This window comes from Poromitra crassiceps (genome assembly GCF_964638095.1).
Source record: "Poromitra crassiceps genome assembly, chromosome: 3".
Lineage (NCBI taxonomy): Eukaryota > Metazoa > Chordata > Actinopteri > Beryciformes > Melamphaidae > Poromitra > Poromitra crassiceps.
The window spans coordinates 40561023-40578844 of record NC_139625.1 but is presented as its reverse complement, the minus strand read 5'-3'; the positions used below and the strand labels follow the sequence as shown (position 1 = coordinate 40578844).

The following is a 17822-nucleotide window of genomic DNA, read 5'->3' as shown; positions in this document are numbered from 1 at the left end:
TCAGCACTTGTTTGTTCCCCCCCTCAGCACTTGTTTGTTCCCCCCCTCAGCACTTGTTTGTTCCCCCCCTCAACACTTGTTTGTTCCCCCCCCGCCCCCCTCAGCACTTGTTTTGCTGAGAGACAGATCTGCCTCCTCTCTCGTGGTCTGTTTGACTTGAGTACATAATCTCAGGAGTGCTGCTTTCTTGCTGCACCACAGTGCGTAACCTTTGAGCATGCACCCTTAGCTGAGCCCACTTCAGGGACCATTTAGGACTGGTTTGTCTCTAGTAAGCTGATATGTCCCATCAGAGCTTGCTGTATGTTGATATAAAGAGATGGCTCCAAAATACATAGGTTAGTTAGTTGAGGGTACTGCCAGTGGGAAATGATACACTTGGTGTACATAGTAATAGTATACAATTGTGGGTGGGGGATAGGGCTGTGAATCTTCACTGGCCTCACGATTCGATTCGATTACGATTCAGAGGGCTACGATTCGATTCGATAACGATTATCGATGCATCTCGATGCATCTTAAATCGATGCATCACTTTTTTTCCCGAATACATGATTTTTTTTCTCACTTCTTTTTTCTCACAGTGTGGCTACTTTTAAAATAAAAGTGCATTTAGAATTGCATTGTATTATGATCCATAATTAAAATAAACAACTGCATGTACTTCCATTATATTTTATTTGATTATATATATATATATATATATATATATATATATATATATATATATATATATATATATATTTTTTTTTTTAATAATCGATTTTTGACATTTGTGAATCGATGCAGAATCGTGCAGGTCCGCATCGCGATGCATCTTATAATCGATTATTTTTGACACCCCTAGTGGGCGATATGGCAGAATTATACAACAGTTAGTTCCGGCCGGGCAATTTGATTGGACAAGAGGGATCCTACCAGTGCCGATATGTAAGGGATAATGTATACTGAGCCGGTGATTACTGTGGAAATAATGACCGACAGGTGAATGATTTAGCCAGACGCGCAGCGGAGGGCTTAATATTCACCTGAAGGTCATTATTTCCAGTAATCACCGGCTCAGTATACATTATCCCGCTTAGAACACGGCCTACAACTAAATCATTCAATAATCTGACAAAAATAATTATTCAAATAGATTTTTTAATAGCGTTTTCAACACAAAGCGGTTTCATTCGTAATTGGCACACAAGACACCACAGCTGCAACTGGTTGGCCTAATTAGTAGCGTCTGCGGACAAAATGCTCTTACCAACTGATTAATCCAGGTGTGGCAGAGCAGCGGTCGGTTGTCGAGAAATAATGACCGGTGAATATTGTTGATTGACCAATCAGAATCGAGTATTCGAGAGAGCCGTGTTCTAATTCACGATAACGCACTGGCGCTTCACTGTGTGTAGATCACTCCGCTTCAAAGCTGCTCTAATCAACAAAATGCTTCACAGCTGTAGAGTAGACAGTAGTAAAGTAGACAGCCTGCAGTTAATTAGGCTGATTAGGCTACATTTTCGGCAAAGCAGAAAGCTGAGGGAACTATTTTTGTTTGCGGAGGAATAAATAGAGAAATCATATATTTTCTCAGCTTTTTGTCATTTTTTTAATCAGCTTTGTTTAATAGAACTGTTGTATAAAAGCAATATCACACTCGAGGCCGTGCTGTTGTCTAATATCGTCACTGCTGTGAGTATCTGCCTCGTGCCTATGACCGAATCACAGCAGTGCTGATATTAGCCAACAACAGCACTCCCTCTCGTGTGATATTGCTTAAATATCATATCACGATTTCTTTCCAGGCAGGATCCCGATCCATTATCTTATCACGATTCTTTTTCATGTTGGTTAAAGACGATTTTGCATGTTACTGAACAGTATAACTAGGGCTGAGCGATATGGACCAAAGATCGTGGGCCCTATCTTCGCAAAAGCGGTAATTTAGCGTTTGCGCTTGTTTAACGCAGCGCACAATGCAAATTGGGGGCGTGCACAAGGGCATGCCTGTTGTAATTGTACTGGACGTAGGCGTGCCACATGCCAAACCGGCGTTTCAGCGCTACAATGTGGGGATAGATGGCATTATCCTATCGCCAGCAGCGCGCAATTACTTTGCACTAAGAGCTTTGAAAAGCACCTCTTAGGCCAGTGGTGTAGTGGAGGGTAGACGCAGGTAGATGCTGTCTACCTACTTATTTTTCAGACGGATTTGCGTCTACTCACTTCTAAATCTCCTCTGATACGCATCCATTCAAGTTTTTTCTCTTTTCTGCCTAAAGTCTCTGCCAGGCAGATTGAGATTCCACCAGGAAACAACCGCGAGGCGGACAGTGGAGCTGGACACTGGCCTGTCTAGTGAACGCCTGTGTCCACCAGAGGCGTCCCCGAAGCGGCTCTCCACTCTCCTCCACTAAACAAATTGGCCTGTTTATTTTCGCTTTGAGTTGCGTCAAGCAACACAGAGCAGATCGAGCTGGGCAGGCAATTTAGCCTGCTTTCTATAATAATGCATCCCTCAATTACTTGAATGCTTCCATTATTTTGGCAGCTACTTGGGTTCAAATTAACTTAGTGACTTGGTTTGACATTTTTGTATCAATGAACTAAATTCAGTAATGTTCAGGTTATGGTAGCCATATATACATGTGTGTGTGTGTGTATACACACATATATGTGTGTATATATATATGTGTGTATATATATATATACACACACACTGTGTGTGTGTGTGTGTGTGTTTGTGTGTGTGTGTGTGTGTATCATATATCAAAAAGTGGCCGGGGTGGGCGTAAATTACAGTCTACCCACTTCTACAGCGACCACTACACCACTGCTTAGGCGCTAAAATACTCGCTGCGCTTGAGCGCACCATAATTTCTGCGCTGCGCAGTGCAGAAACATCATTATGCACGGACGTGCCATGCCAGGACATCAAATTCTGCTGCTAAAATTGGGTAACCAGCAGATTATTCGGTGAGGCAATCAACTATAATTCACTGAGAAACTTTTATCACATCGCAAGGAGGGGTTATGGTAAATGAATTGAGAAAACTTGTACATTGTAGCCTACTTGCAATAGGCTATTCACCTTCACCTGCTATCTTATAACCCGGAGGCTCGTTGTCACCACAGCTGATCTGTCACAAGCTCTCCCCATCTCTCTCTGTCCTCGGCACGAGTCGGCAGCTCAATGTTTCACCGAGTTTTAATTGAGTCCACTGTAAATCCTCCAATCTTTTCTTTTGTCTCCGCCGTTTACCCGCTGCAAACACGTTTCAATTGTCCCACCCCAGTCAACAAAATAACCCGAATTGCATCAAAACACAGATGTTTTTAACAGGTATATGATGTGATGGTGTCGTTATGAGATAGGGATAATATATACAGTCAATAGGCCTACACCTATCCAAATTACGCATGGGGAGAATTACAGCATGCCTCACACAAACTGTACAGGGAGTGCAAGACGGGAATCTTGTTTGATTGATGTAATGCCCAGGCATTGCCAGGCCACCTGTGAATAATTCTGGTGGTTAACACCGCCCAAATCCCGTTTGCGCCATGCATAAATGATTTGGCATGACTCTAATCTGCGCTTGTGCCCGTTGTTGTGATGAGTTATGCTCCCCCGCGAGTAATTGCATCCCCACCATATTTTGGGGCTGTTTTAACTTAAAAACAGGGAGGTCTACCCAAACAATTATATCATTTTTAAACAGTTATGTTTCCGTATAAATCATTACAATATGCTCCCGTGAGGTGGGGATGTGTTTAGCTGCTGCCGGGTGGGGGTGCAAAACTCAGCATAACACCTGGACACTAGCGCAAGGTGGACTCACTGGACTGCAATCTTCCCTGCCTTAAGGTACATGCAAACAGGTGCGCAAGCGCAAATAGGGGATATCGCCTGTACCAAGATAGGGCCGCATATCTCTGTATTCTTAAGCCCAATTTATACTTGGTCTGTCGACACTTTTGAAACCGTCGCCGACAGAAATGAGGACTTGAGTTGGCACTTTCAAGTGTCGACGAGAAGTGTCTCCTACCGAGTGAAATTTCTAATGTCGCTGACTACATCATATAGTGTTGCGCATGTGTGATTGGCTAGATAGAAGCTACCAGGCTAGATAGAAGCCACGCCCACTTGACTTCCTTGTTTTGGTCTTCGCTGTATTGAAATTGATTGAAATTAATATGAAAACGTGTCCCCGCTATTTTTATCGGCCTGTCCTGGATGTATGACTTCGTGAAAATCACAAAGAACACCGTGGCCAACTTCCCAGAGAGAGAGGAGGTGAGTTGTGTGACATTATGCTACAGTTGAATGTTACATGCAGGAACAGCAGCTGTTTATGTCCGACGTGGACGTGGTTAACCATAAATGCAACACCATGGGCGACAGTTTATTTTTCGTCGGCGACCATGTGTTGAGCAACACTTTCCAATAAGTATACATTAGGCTTTAGGCTGAATGGTGATACATATCTTGGTATTTTGTATGAAGTGGGCTAAATGTTCAGTTGGAAGTCAAAGTTACATTACATTACATTATGTCACTTAGCAAACCTTATCTTAGCTTTTATCCAAAGTGACTTACAATAGTACATTTTGTCAACAGTAGTATCAACTGTGCAATACAGTCTGCATTAGCTAAGACTTTTTAAAAGGAATTTGTTGAAAGTTGTTTTAAGAAAGAATAAGTAGCATTAGAGTGTGAGATGTCACAAGCTCTGTTATTAAAAACAAGACTGATCAAAACAAAATGCAAAGACAGGGTTTCTGTAGCTGTATAGTGTCTGTTATGTGTGAAAAACAAAACAAAACAGGGTTTCCTTCCCTGACTATTGGTGCTTTCACCAAATTTTGACATTGAGATTTTTGATAAATAATCATCAGTAATGGTGATAAAAGCAATAAATAAATAATCATTAGTAATGGCGATAAAAGCAAATAGAACAGCTAGAACAGTGTGGTGGTAAGTTCAGAAAATTACATCACTTTACTGTAATGCATGCCTTTAAGACAACACTTATTATTCTATTATTGTATATCACTATATATTACGATATCCAAAATATAAGATGATATCTAGGCTCATATCACAATCTTGATATAATAGCGCTATATTGCCCATCCCTACATAGAATAGATCTACCTTGAGGAACACAATTTATAAAAATGTAGTCCACAGCAGTCTATTATTATTATTATTAGTATTATTATTAGTATTAGTATTAGTATTAGTATTAGTATTATTATTATTACTATTATTATTATTAGTATTATTATTATTATATTATTATTATTATTATTATTATTAATAATAATAATACTATTATTATTATTAATAATTTATTTTTATTATTTTTATTTTGTAGGCTTTAAATATGGACGCCTGGAACGGGCTACTGTTGACGGTGTCAGACCTCTGAAGTTGTGCATTAAGCTATGTGGTCAATCTGTTTTGAGTATAACTCAATAACTCTGTGATTCTTCTTGTAAAAATTCCTGTGTTTTAAAAGCTAGTGTCTGAGCACATCTCAGGAAAGGCTGTTGCTCAGCATTGTACACACTGAGCAACACGGGATGATATCTTGACAGCAGAGAGTATTGACATGATGATTAACCACAAGGAAGCCACTAACTTAGTTAGATTGTAACATGAGGAAGAGCCGCGCACAGCCCACTACTTACTTACTTATTGGTCATTATCTGATGGTTTGTCTTGAGCTCCACTCGTCCGTCCTCTCTCTCTCTCTCTCTCTCTCTCTCTCTCTCTCTCTCTCTCTCTCTCTCACACTCTCTTGCCTTTTTGCACCTCCCTGTTTGTTGTCTTTTCCCTTTCGTTTTGTTGTCGTTTTTATTTCACTTACTTTGCACTTTCCCTCTTTTCTCTCCCTCACACCTTTCTTTCCGCGTTGTACCTGAGAGTGTTTACACTTCTCAGTCACACCGACGTGAGGCCTCTGCTTCCCACAAGCCTGAAACACTGTGCCTTTGTCCTCTAGCCGCAGAGCAGCGGTCTTTCTGCGGGACAACATTTTTTGACACGGCGGTGGACGTTGTCCCACCGGGGAGCAGGGTAAAGACTGAGCGTCCGATTGGAATGCTGTGGACAGGAACAGAGAGAAGTCAGGCTCCCACCTCCCACGTCTAGTTGCAGGCTCCATCAGCCCATTAGTTTCATTTCAAAATGGCCGCCTGCTAATGTTCTAATTGATAACATGTGGAGGATAACATGTGATTAGACGGAGATGTGGAGTTGCCATGTTCAGGCCGGAAGAACCACCAGCCATGATTACAGTTGGAGCTGATGTGATGTGACATCATGGCCATCATGTATTAGACATCCTGACTTGCCATCATTTCAGAGATCCAACATTTACCCCTGTCTTTGATACCGTCAAATTAGAACCTGCTCTTGTGCTAGGCACTCTGCTGAGATTAATTAAGTAGGCTAATTACCATACCAGGCGTGTGGCAGTGATTGAGGGCTTGAATGTGAAATATATCCTCCCCCATTTCACTGTGAATATTAAGGTTGAAACCCTGAGAGGGATTTGCCAAAATCTCACTGGCGCTGACAAAAGTGGAACTAAGTGCGACGGCCTTGGCTGCACCCTGCTTGATTTCTTGCATGAATATATGTTGGCGCGTGGCGACCTGTCAATCACTATGTCAAGTGTTTGAGAGAGCCCTCAAATGAAAGCTCACATTCCACATACCGGAACTCAAGTCATCTCCCTCTTTGACAACAGCGCCACCATAGCTCACACCCGGTCTAGAGTCAGATCACAGTGGGAGGGAGCCCACTGAGGTTGTAGCACACCCACACCAATGTAATCTGTCAGACGCATGCGGGATCCGACAAAGATACAACAGGTGCATATTTTTTCCGTACCGCATGTATTGCCCATCTATTAACACGGGTAAGAGTCTGTTCTGGCAGTTTTACCGGATCCGCACGGAGCCGTACCACATCTGGTGGACATTGGGTGTGAGAACAGCACAGTCATTGCAGTGATGTAGTAACTAGGATTTGTCCATTTTCCCTTCCACAAATTCTCTCGAGTGGTCAGTGAAAAAGCAGAGAGAGAGAGAGTCAGTTGGACCCTGATCCAACTGGTCTGATTAGCATGAATATGGGCAGATGGTCGTTAACCAGCATAATTTGTGTGGCGGACGGTTGCTAAGGGACGGTCCTTAATCTATATCCTTGTTTATATTCTCAGCAGGGTGAGAAGGTTGAATGTACTTCTACAGAGTTGTATGAAGTGCTGTCAGTCTTGGCTCAAAGAAGCCACTGGTGCTTCCCTTATTTACTTATATTAATCTCCAAGCTTGTTCAGCCAATGGATCTTCATAGCTGGATGTGAATGAATATTTACAGCTACTCAAGGAAATGATGAAAAGCTAACGGCGTTGATCTGCATAGCTAAGATTCTGTATGCGTGCTGACATTTATGGTTGGCCACACGTCTCGTTTGTGTCGACCACATCGTTCAGTGTCACTGACCTCTGCTGCCCCCGCAGGTTGGGTGACCAGTTCTACAAGGACGCCATTGAGCAGTGCCGCAGCTACAATGCCCGCCTGTGTGCCGAGCGCAGCGTGCGTCTGCCATTCCTGGACTCACAGACCGGCGTGGCCCAGAACAACTGCTACATCTGGATGGAACGTCACCACCGCAGCCCCGGTGGGCGTGCGCACACACACACACACACACACACACACACACACACACACACACACACACACACACACACACACATGCCTACAAAGTGTGGCGGATTGTGAAGATTATTATTTGGTCCATTAACCCTCTGAAACCTAGTATCGGCACTTGAATGTGTTTAAAGCTGGTTTTGAGTGGCCTTAACAAATGTAATAACAAACAACCAAAAAGCAATTCACTGTAAAAACGGGATACAATTTGACCAGAAATGTAAAGAATCTTTCAATGTCTAGTAATATTTACCAGTGTGCTATTTGTTTTTTTAACAGTGTTTCCCCTAGAAACTTTCAGGCCTGGAGAGATTTCGAAGCGTACCCCAACCACCACGGTGGGGGCCCCCCACTGGCGACGCTAAACTTTTAGCTAACCTGTTCGCATCTATGTTCGCAATGGCATCCCAAGTATCATCATACTATTATGGGATGCGATGCGAACAGTTGTATTATGGGATGTGCGTTTCCCAGGCAACGACACACGTTGACACGTTTTGGAACAGCGCTACATGCTGACACACTGCCCCTAAAAGCAAAATGCTTATTGTTTTGAATGATTTGGCATCTTCTATTACTGTCAACACTGTCAACACCAGTATTGTTGTATTGTAATAATATGCCATAAAGGTTTACTGAAATTTTGGGGAGACATTTTTTTTGCTAAAAAAAACCTGGCCTGGCAGGGGGCGCCGTTGGTCACTGTAGAATGGTAGGGGAAACACTGACTAATTTGCAACCCAAATGTAATAAGTTATTGACACATAGAGGCCATAGATCCTGTAGCTTTTTGATGGTATAAAACACTGTAGTGTGGGCTCCCCGGTAGTGCAGCAGTAGATTCCCTGCCTCCCAACACGAGGGTCGCAGATTCGAGCTCCGTGTTACCTCCAGCTTGTTACCTCCAGCTTGTTACCTCCAGCTTGTTACCTCCAGCTTGTTACCTCCAGCTTGTTACCTCCAGCTTGTTACCTCCAGCTTGTTACCTCCAGCTTGTTACCTCCAGCTTGTTACCTCCAGCTTGTTACCTCCAGTTTGTTACCTCCAGCTTGTTACCTCCAGCTTGTTACCTCCAGCTTGGTCGAGTGTCCATACAGGCACAATTGGCCGTGTCTGCGGTTGGGAAGCCAGATGCATGTGGTACGGACGCACCTGTTCTATTTTTGTTGGATCCCGCATCTGTCAGACAGATTGTGTGTCTGTTCGCAGCTGTACCAGCGCTGTACCGGAGGCGGTGTACATTCGCCCCAAGGGTATGTGTCCTGGTCGCTATGTGTCCTGGTCGCTATGTGTCCTGGTCGCTATGTGTCCTGGTCGCTATGTGTCCTGGTCGCTGCACTAGCACCAAAGTGGGTGGAGCAACGACACAGCCTGTCAGGGGGAATGGCCAAGTAGAATTGGGGAGAAAAGTGTGTGGGGGGGGAGAATCCGGAAGAAAAAATGCTGTGGTTCAAGACGTGAACGTTTCTTGATCGTACATCTGTCTTAATGCAGGGGTTGCAGCCGGGCAGATGTACACGTACCCCGCCCGCTGCTGGAGAAAGAAGAGGCGACTGCACACTGCCACAGACCCCCGGCTGGGCCTTTATGGCCTCCAGCTAGGTAAGTCCAGCCCTCAAAGTCACCTCTGTCTGCCCTGCCCCTCACCTAGCCTCCTGTGTCTGCCCTGCTCCTCACCTAGCCTCCTGTGTCTGCCCTGCTCCTCACCTAGCCTCCTGTGTCTGCCCTGCTCCTCACCTAGCCTCCTGTGTCTGCCCTGCTCCTCACCTAGCCTCCTCTGTCTGCCCTGCTCCTCACCTAGCCTCCTGTGTCTGCCCTGCTCCTCACCTAGCCTCCTGTGTCTGCCCTGCCCCTCACCTAGCCTCCTGTGTCTGCCCTGCTCCTCACCTAGCCTCCTCTGTCTGCCCTGCTCCTCACCTAGCCTCCTGTGTCTGCCCTGCTCCTCACCTAGCCTCCTGTGTCTGCCCTGCTCCTCACCTAGCCTCCTGTGTCTGCCCTGCTCCTCACCTAACCTCCTCTGTCTGTATGCCCTGCTCCTCACCTAGCCTCCTCTGTCTGCCCTGCTCCTCACCTAACCTCCTCTGTCTGCCCTGCTCCTCACCTAGCCTCCTCTGTCTGCCCTGCTCCTCACCTAGCCTCCTGTGTCTGCCCTGCTCCTCACCTAACCTCCTCTGTCTGTATGCCCTGCTCCTCACCTAGCCTCCTCTGTCTGTATGCCCTGCTCCTCACCTAGCCTCCTCTGTCTGTATGCCCTGCTCCTCACCTAACCTCCTCTGTCTGTATGCCCTGCTCCTCACCTAACCTCCTCTGTCTGTATGCCCTGCTCCTCACCTAACCTCCTCTGTCTGTATGCCCTGCTCCTCACCTAACCTCCTCTGTCTGTATGCCCTGCTCCTCACCTAACCTCCTCTGTCTGTATGCCCTGCTCCTCACCTAACCTCCTCTGTCTGCCCTGCTCCTCACCTAACCTCCTCTGTCTGCCCTGCTCCTCACCTAACCTCCTCTGTCTGCCCTGCTCCTCACCTAACCTCCTGTGCCTGCCCTGCTCCTCACCTAACCTCCTCTGTCTGTATGCCCTGCTCCTCACCTAACCTCCTCTGTCTGTATGCCCTGCTCCTCACCTAACCTCCTCTGTCTGCCCTGCTCCTCACCTAACCTCCTCTGTCTGCCCTGCTCCTCACCTAGCCTCCTGTGCCTGCCCTGCTCCTCACCTAACCTCCTCTGTCTGTATGCCCTGCTTCTCACTTAGCCTCCTGTGTCTGCCCTGCTCCTCACTTAGCCTCCTCTGTCTGTCTGTATGCCCTGCTTCTCACTTAGCCTCCTGTGTCTGCCCTGCTCCTCACCTAGCCTCCTCTGTCTGCCCTGCCCCTCACCTAGCCTCCTGTGCCTGCCCTGCTCCTCACCTAGCCTCCTCTGTCTGTCTGTATGCCCTGCCCCTCACCTAGCCTCCTGTGTCTGCCCTGCTCCTCACCTAACCTCCTCTGTCTGTATGCCCTGCCCCTCACCTAGCCTCCTGTGCCTGCCCTGCTCCTCACCTAGCCTCCTCTGTCTGCCCTGCTCAGCCCTGTCCTTCCCTGGCTCCCGCCCTGCACCTCTGTGGGCTCATGTGATTACTGGTGATGATCTGGAATAATCTGGCTAAAAGCACATCACTCTGTGTCAGCGTGCTCTAAAGCACATCACTCTGTGTCAGCGTGCTCTAAAGCACATCACTCTGTGTCAGCGTGCTCTAAAGCACATCACTGTGTGTCAGTGTGCTCTAAAGCACATCACTGTGTGTCAGCGTGCTCTAAAGCACATCACTGTGTGTCAGCGTGCTCTAAAGCACATCACTGTGTGTCAGTGTGCTCTAAAGCACATCACTGTGTGTCAGCGTGCTCTAAAGCACATCACTGTGTGTCAGCGTGCTCTAAAGCACATCACTGTGTGTCAGCGTGCTCTAAAGCACATCACTGTGTGTCAGCGTGCTCTAAAGCACATCACTGTGTGTCAGCGTGCTCTAAAGCACATCACTGTGTGTCAGTGTGCTCTCAGCAGAACACAGGATGAAATGTGGTCGTTCACCCCGACTGGTAAACTTGTTTTGTGAGAAGTAGAACATGTAATTAGATTGACTGCTGGGAGCAGCGAGACAGAGCTCGGCCACTGCAGACAAGTATTTAATAAATGTTATGGAATGGAGTTTGGCCTTCTCCGGCTGCCACTTGAAATAGCTCACTTCTCACTCAACACGTTTCCTCCATTATATTCTCTCTCTATCTCCTTCTCTCCCTCGCTGATTGGGTTTGTCTCTTTCTTTCTGGTGGTTCTTTCATCTCTTTATTCTGCCATGCTGGCTGTTAGCTGGCTGTGTGTGTTTAGTGGCCAGCGTTCCTCAGCTCAAGTAACTGGTCCATTCTGTGCCCGAGGCCTGCAGCCCCACTGGGATGTTACACTATACTAAAGAATGAGCTTGACTAGAGAAAGAATCCCTGTATTCTTTGACAAAAACATAATATGTTACATCCTTCACTGTCGAGTAGTTTCTTAGAAAGGCCGTGTGAAATTCAGTATGCAGTCGATAGAAAACTCCCATTATCAGTTTCATGCCTTTGCTAAAAAAAATAGCTTGCACTTTGTGTTGTGCATGTGGGAAGAATGAGTGTTTGGGAAGTGGAGAAAGTAAGCGAGAGGGAGAGAGAGCCATGCAGGCAGTGAGAGAGGGAAAGCAAGATGGAGAGATAGCATGATGTGAAGCAAGCCTTTGTTTCCCAAACACATCCCATTGTTTTCCACTCAGCTCACACTCACTGCCTGAGCCTCTTCTGTGCCACCCCACAGACCACTCACTGCCTGAGACCCCTCCCTCTCCTGTGCCACCCCACAGACCACTCACTGCCTGAGACCCTCCCTCTCCTGTGCCACCCCACAGACCACTCACTGCCTGAGCCTCTCCTGTGCCACCCCACAGACCACTCACTGCCTGAGCCTCTCCTGTGCCACCCCACAGACCACCCACTGCCTGAGACCCTCCCTCTCCTGTGCCACCCCACAGACCACTCACTGCCTGAGACCCTCCCTCTCCTGTGCCACCCCACAGACCACTCACTGCCTGAGACCCTCCCTCTCCTGTGCCACCCCACAGACCACTCACTGCCTGAGCCTCTCCTGTGCCACCCCACAGACCACTCACTGCCTGAGCCCCTCCCTCTCCTGTGCCACCCCACAGACCACTCACTGCCTGAGCCTCTCCTGTGCCACCCCACAGACCACTCACTGCCTGAGACCCTCCCTCTCCTGTGCCACCCCACAGACCACTCACTGCCTGAGCCTCTCCTGTGCCACCCCACAGACCACTCACTGCCTGAGCCCCTCCCTCTCCTGTGCCACCCCACAGACCACTCACTGCCTGAGCCTCTCCTGTGCCACCCCACAGACCACTCACTGCCTGAGACCCTCCCTCTCCTGTGCCACCACACAGACCCTACCCTTCTCTGACAACAGTGCCCTGAATGTGAATAGCCAGCAGAGGGAAAACATTAACTGATTTAACCTGGCGTCTATTATATGGAGCACGTCGTGTGGCCAGCATAGGGCAGCAGCCAGAGTCCTTCTCGCCGGCTGGCTGGCTGGCTGGCTGGCTGGCTGACTGACTGGCTGACTGACTGGCTGACTGGCTGACTGACTGGCTGGCTGGCTGGCTGGCTGACTGGCTGGCTGGCTGACTGACTGGCTGGCTGACTGACTGGCTGGCTGGCTGGCTGGCTGACTGACTGGCTGGCTGACTGACTGGCTGGCTGGCTGGCTGGCTGACTGACTGACTGGCTGGCTGGCTGGCTGACTGACTGACTGGCTGGCTGGCTGGCTGACTGACTGGCTGGCTGGCTGGCTGGCTGGCTGGCTGACTGGCTGGCTGGCTGGCTGGCTGACTGGCTGGCTGGCTGACTGGCTGGCTGGCTGGCTGGCTGACTGGCTGGCTGGCTGGTTGGCTGGCTGGCTGACTGGCTGACTGGCTGGCTGACTGCTTAGGCAGGTTGTCTAACTGATGGTGTGCTAGAGACTGGGGCTGCATGCAGAATCAGCTCCCTGCTGCAGGCTGCTGCCGGTTCTATTTTTAGCCCCCCAGCTCCCATGGGTTAGAAGGGAAGGGGGGTGGGAGGGGGGGCTGTCTCGTCGCGGAGAGTTGAAAGTCAACGTGTGCAGACACAATGGTGAGGGGCTGCCGCCGCGTGCTGGAGAGGCCCTTATTAGAGAAGCGTGTTGCATCTGCCCCTCACGCCTACCTCCTAGATGATCTCCTCTCACCTAGGCAGACCTTGGTTGCCTAAGCAGCATGTTCGTGTTCAATATTGTGAAAAAGTCTTTTTAGTGGGTGCAGTGGGAAGATGAACACCTATGAAGGACTGATAGAAAGCTGGAGTTGAAGGGCTTTGAAGTGTGTTCTCTTTTCAAACATCCACCAAAGCTATTGGATGAACACACAGCTCTGTGGAGGAGAAGAGAGATGAACACACAGCTCTCTGCGGAGGAGAAGAGAGTGTAAATACACTGTGCGGATCTGACTGACTGTCAGAAGTGTTTGTTCTCCTTTGTCTGCTCAACCTGTCTCCTCCTACTCTGTTTGTTTAGATGTTCAGCTCAACGTAGGAGGAGATGTGTATGGTCGTGACAAGCTACTAAACTACATCCTACCTCATACTGTAGATGCCTATGGACCAAGTCAAAACTAAAGCATTAATTACCTTTAATTATTGAATGGGAGCAGTGCAGTCCCTTTGAGCATGTTTTAGTTGTTTAGTCTCAGTAAGATGGCTGAGGAGGATTTTATTAATATAGTGCAGTGAAAATAGTTGTGATGACATGTTTGAATACAGGCAGAAAAAAGGTGACAGCCGTTATGACAAATAAGTGCTCGAGTAATTTGCCATTTGCTTTTTTATGTCCAGTGTGAGTTGTCTTGGGCTCCATTTCTAAAAGAAAAATGGGAAGAAGTAATGGAAGGAAATATACTAATAGAAAGATACGCACAGGGTCCATAGATTGTAGCACTGATGGTTCTTCAGAATGTATTCACAATGCATTAGCAATATACATGTCCTATTGTCCTATTGCTTCACTCAACATTTAAACCCTCTTAGAGGTGAAGGAAACTTTAGCTGTCTATGACTTGGTGGTCAAGTCTTTGCATCCCTCCTCAGTGTGAGCCCTGCATGCTGTGACTTCTCCCCAGAGGTCACTTTGATCATTCATCGTGTTCATTTGTCCTTGTGCAGACGGCGGCCTCATGTCCAAGGACAGCCTTCCCACCCAGAGCACCACGCTGGAGGCTCTGCTACGAGGAGAAGGGCTGGACAAGAGGAACAACTCCAAGAACGACGAGGAGAGCCTGCTGGAGATCCAGGTGAGTTCTGACCGGGGATTCATTGTAATGGCAGGTTCTCTTGGTAGTTTGAAACTCCTACCCTGCGCGCCCATCAGCAGCCAGGAGTTACAGTATGTCAAAGTGTCCTTGAGCAACTCACTGAACCCCCGACTGTTCACTCACTGTACGACGCTCCGGATAAGAGTCAGCCAAACATTTCAAATGTAACTGTTCAGCGATAGCTCTCAAACCATTCAAGGCCACTGAGTGATGCACTCCAATTGGTTGCCAAGGCAACTTACCAAGTTTTTCCAGCTGGTCCTACAGGGCTCGTTAGCTGACTCGCCGAGAAGCGTTCTGGAGTAGGCTTCTTCAACTCTGACCCTCCATTTACTGAAAATTATGTATGGTAATCATATTTAATTTAAAGTTTGTTCTTTAAAGCAACTACGAGCAACATTTCCCCTTGTTATGAAACAGTCTATATTTAATAGTGATGCCTCACATCTTACCTATAACAGCAGATGAGACCAAAGCCAAGTGAATCAGCGAGTGCTCTCTTGTTGTTTATAGAGTCTCTCTCTCTTCCAAGTCTTTCCATCTCGGAGAGAGACTCTATAAACAACTCGCCGATTCACTCGGTTTTGGTCTCATCTGCTGTTATAGGTAAGATGTGAGGCATCACTATTAAATTTAGACTGTTTCATAACAAGCGAAAATGTTGCTCGTAGTTGCTTTAAATAATAATAATAATAATAATCTTACTAATATAATTGGGCGGCCGATGGCGCAGTGTGGCGGCGCACAATTGCTCAACTGCCAGTTGAGCGGGCGAGGTTGCGCAGTGGAGACCTCGTGGGCAAACCACCCAGGCACAGTAGAAATGAGCCCTGAGGAGCAGAAGGTTACGACAACAACGACAGAAATGAGCGCTGCCAATTCAGTGGGCGAGGCAGCGAGGGACGCTAGAAAGAAAGCTTGCTCTATTTCTACTACTAAGTAATAATAATAATGATAGGGTTATGTAATGTAATAAAATATTAAATCATTTTTCATATGATTTTAAATTAAATATTTGCTGTTATGAATTGGCCAATTTTTGTATTGTCATTTTAAATTTTAATTGATTTAAAAAATAATCCTCCAAAAAGCTACAATCCTAACAACACTTAGTTCACTACTGGTAGATCTAAAAAGAGTAAAGCAAAGGAAGCAAAGTATCTGAACACATCTCCTGTCTTATCAATCTAAACAGTTGTCCCATTTTACTGGTTACAGTAACTAAAATGATTAGTCCATGCAATCCTGTGGAAGGTGAGAGGCAATAATATCCCTTAACATCACACATCCCAAAAAAGTCCATGTGAAGGCCTGAAATACAGGAAGAGAAGACTTGGCACGCACCACTGTGCCTAATGGACATCTAAAAAAAGTACATTCAGTTCAAAAGTTATGAAGTTGCCTTGTCAGAGATTGTTTAATACTGTATCCTGCTAAAAAACAACAACAAGAACAATACTTCAGGAAACACAGGATGATGAGACTTGGAGCACCATGGCTCATCCGTCCTGTTAAGACAAAGGTTTTTCTTTCTTTCTTTGAGAAATAAAGGTACAGTATTATAACAACACATTCTATAGAGATATTATTCCCTGCTTTTGCAACAGAAACATCAAATGGGCATTTTTTTTATTGGGACAGAAATCTATCTAAACCTAGATTGCATGGAGAATGAAATGATTGATTTTCCTATGTATTTTGCCAAGCATTTTTTTCCCAGCAAGCTGTGGGTTTACCCAAAGCAGAGTGTTGAACTGGTCTCTCCTCTCTTTCTAAAATAAATATATATACAAGTTAATTCCCAAATGTTTTTGTGACCAAAATGTCGACTCTTTTTAATAAATCAATGCAGAGGTGATAAGTGTGCAGGAATTGAATTTTTTCTTTGGAATTGGATCTTTGGGGGAATAGATTCCCTGCACCACAAAAGAGACAAAGCAAGTGGTGTGTGAGCCCACTGGCATATATTAAATACAGCCAATGGTGTTGCCTAGTTGTACTCACCTCTCCTCTCTTTCTGCCATAGAGGGTTCTTGAGGCAGATGCAGCAGAGGATGCCTTCAATGACGATGATGACTTTGAGGTGGACACTCCCAAGAGGAGGCACCGGGGCAAAGGAAGAGTAAGTGATCTGAAGGACACCACTTCTCATGTGCTTGAGCTGAGACTACTCCCAGTCACACAGTTGCCAGGTCTCCACTACAGGTTCAAGGGGAATTGATGGGGCTTTTATTTTCATGCCAAGCAGTTTCCTTCTTAAAAACAAAGCATGTGTGCCAGAGTTCAATATAAAAAGAGTGCTTTCATCCCATGTTGTGAACATTTTAAGCCTTACAAGCTTCACTCAGTCCTGGTATGGAAAAGCACCCACCTCCATACATTCATTACCCTGTTATAATGTAATTATCAATACATCTGTGGTCTGACCAAGGATTCTTGCACCTAAACTCCCCCACTGTGACTTATATCTGTGTAGATGCTTTCATAGTGATATTGACACATACACACACACACACACACACACACACACACACACACACACACACACACACACACACACACACACACACACACACAAGCCCTTTCCCCACATGCGCTTTGTACCGCAAAATGACCGGAACGTGGTGTAATGCCTGCATGTGGGAAAGGCGCCGTGCCGGTATAAGCGCGACCCCGTCGTCCCCGACATTTCACCAGTTTCGATCCAGTCAGAAGAGCGGTATGCTCTTAAGGTGACGCAAGTGGAAACGGGTCCAGTCATTTTCCTTCAATCATGGGCGAAGTGTAGCCTACACACGTTGCTTAATGTTCCAGCGGGCATAATCTAATCATTCGCGCACATTAAAGCAAACTGGCGAAATGATCTTGTGATAGCCTAATAAGAGCAGTATGTCAGCTTGCTGATTTCCGAAGGCAAGCCGGACACATCAAACGAAGCCAGTCTGTAAAAAGTGCTTCAACGCGACGCAGGTGAACGGATAAACATCGAACCAGCAACTATTTCTCTCAGACACGGATCCCAACTTCTTCAAAGTGCATCATCTAATCATTCGCGCACATCAAAGCAAACTACTTCCACACATTTCGCTTCATGCATTTGCTTTCTCTACATACATAGGCTACAAGCGTTGGGCAGCTTGCCTTGCAAGCCTCTGCCATTCTCGCTTTGTCTGTCCTGTGTCAGGCTGCTGCAAAGTACGGAGGACT

General features: G+C 46.6%; 1 protein-coding gene across 3 annotated transcripts in view; it reads left to right on the top strand.

The window, feature by feature from the left end:
• LOC310772700 (zinc finger protein DPF3-like) overlaps window positions 1–17822 on the top strand; it is a gene marked incomplete at its 5' end in the record, with an annotated part of 29511 nt that overhangs the window by 4063 nt on the left and 7626 nt on the right. For all 3 annotated transcript variants that reach the window (XR_014552512.1, XR_014552513.1, XM_083632574.1), the window contains 4 exons: window positions 7525–7685; window positions 9209–9316; window positions 14467–14594; window positions 16642–16737. Coding sequence is in view for 1 of the 3 variants with exons in the window: in XM_083632574.1 (XP_083488700.1) it covers window positions 7525–7685; window positions 9209–9316; window positions 14467–14594; window positions 16642–16737 (493 nt within the window). The remainder of the gene's footprint in view (window positions 1–7524; window positions 7686–9208; window positions 9317–14466; window positions 14595–16641; window positions 16738–17822) is intronic.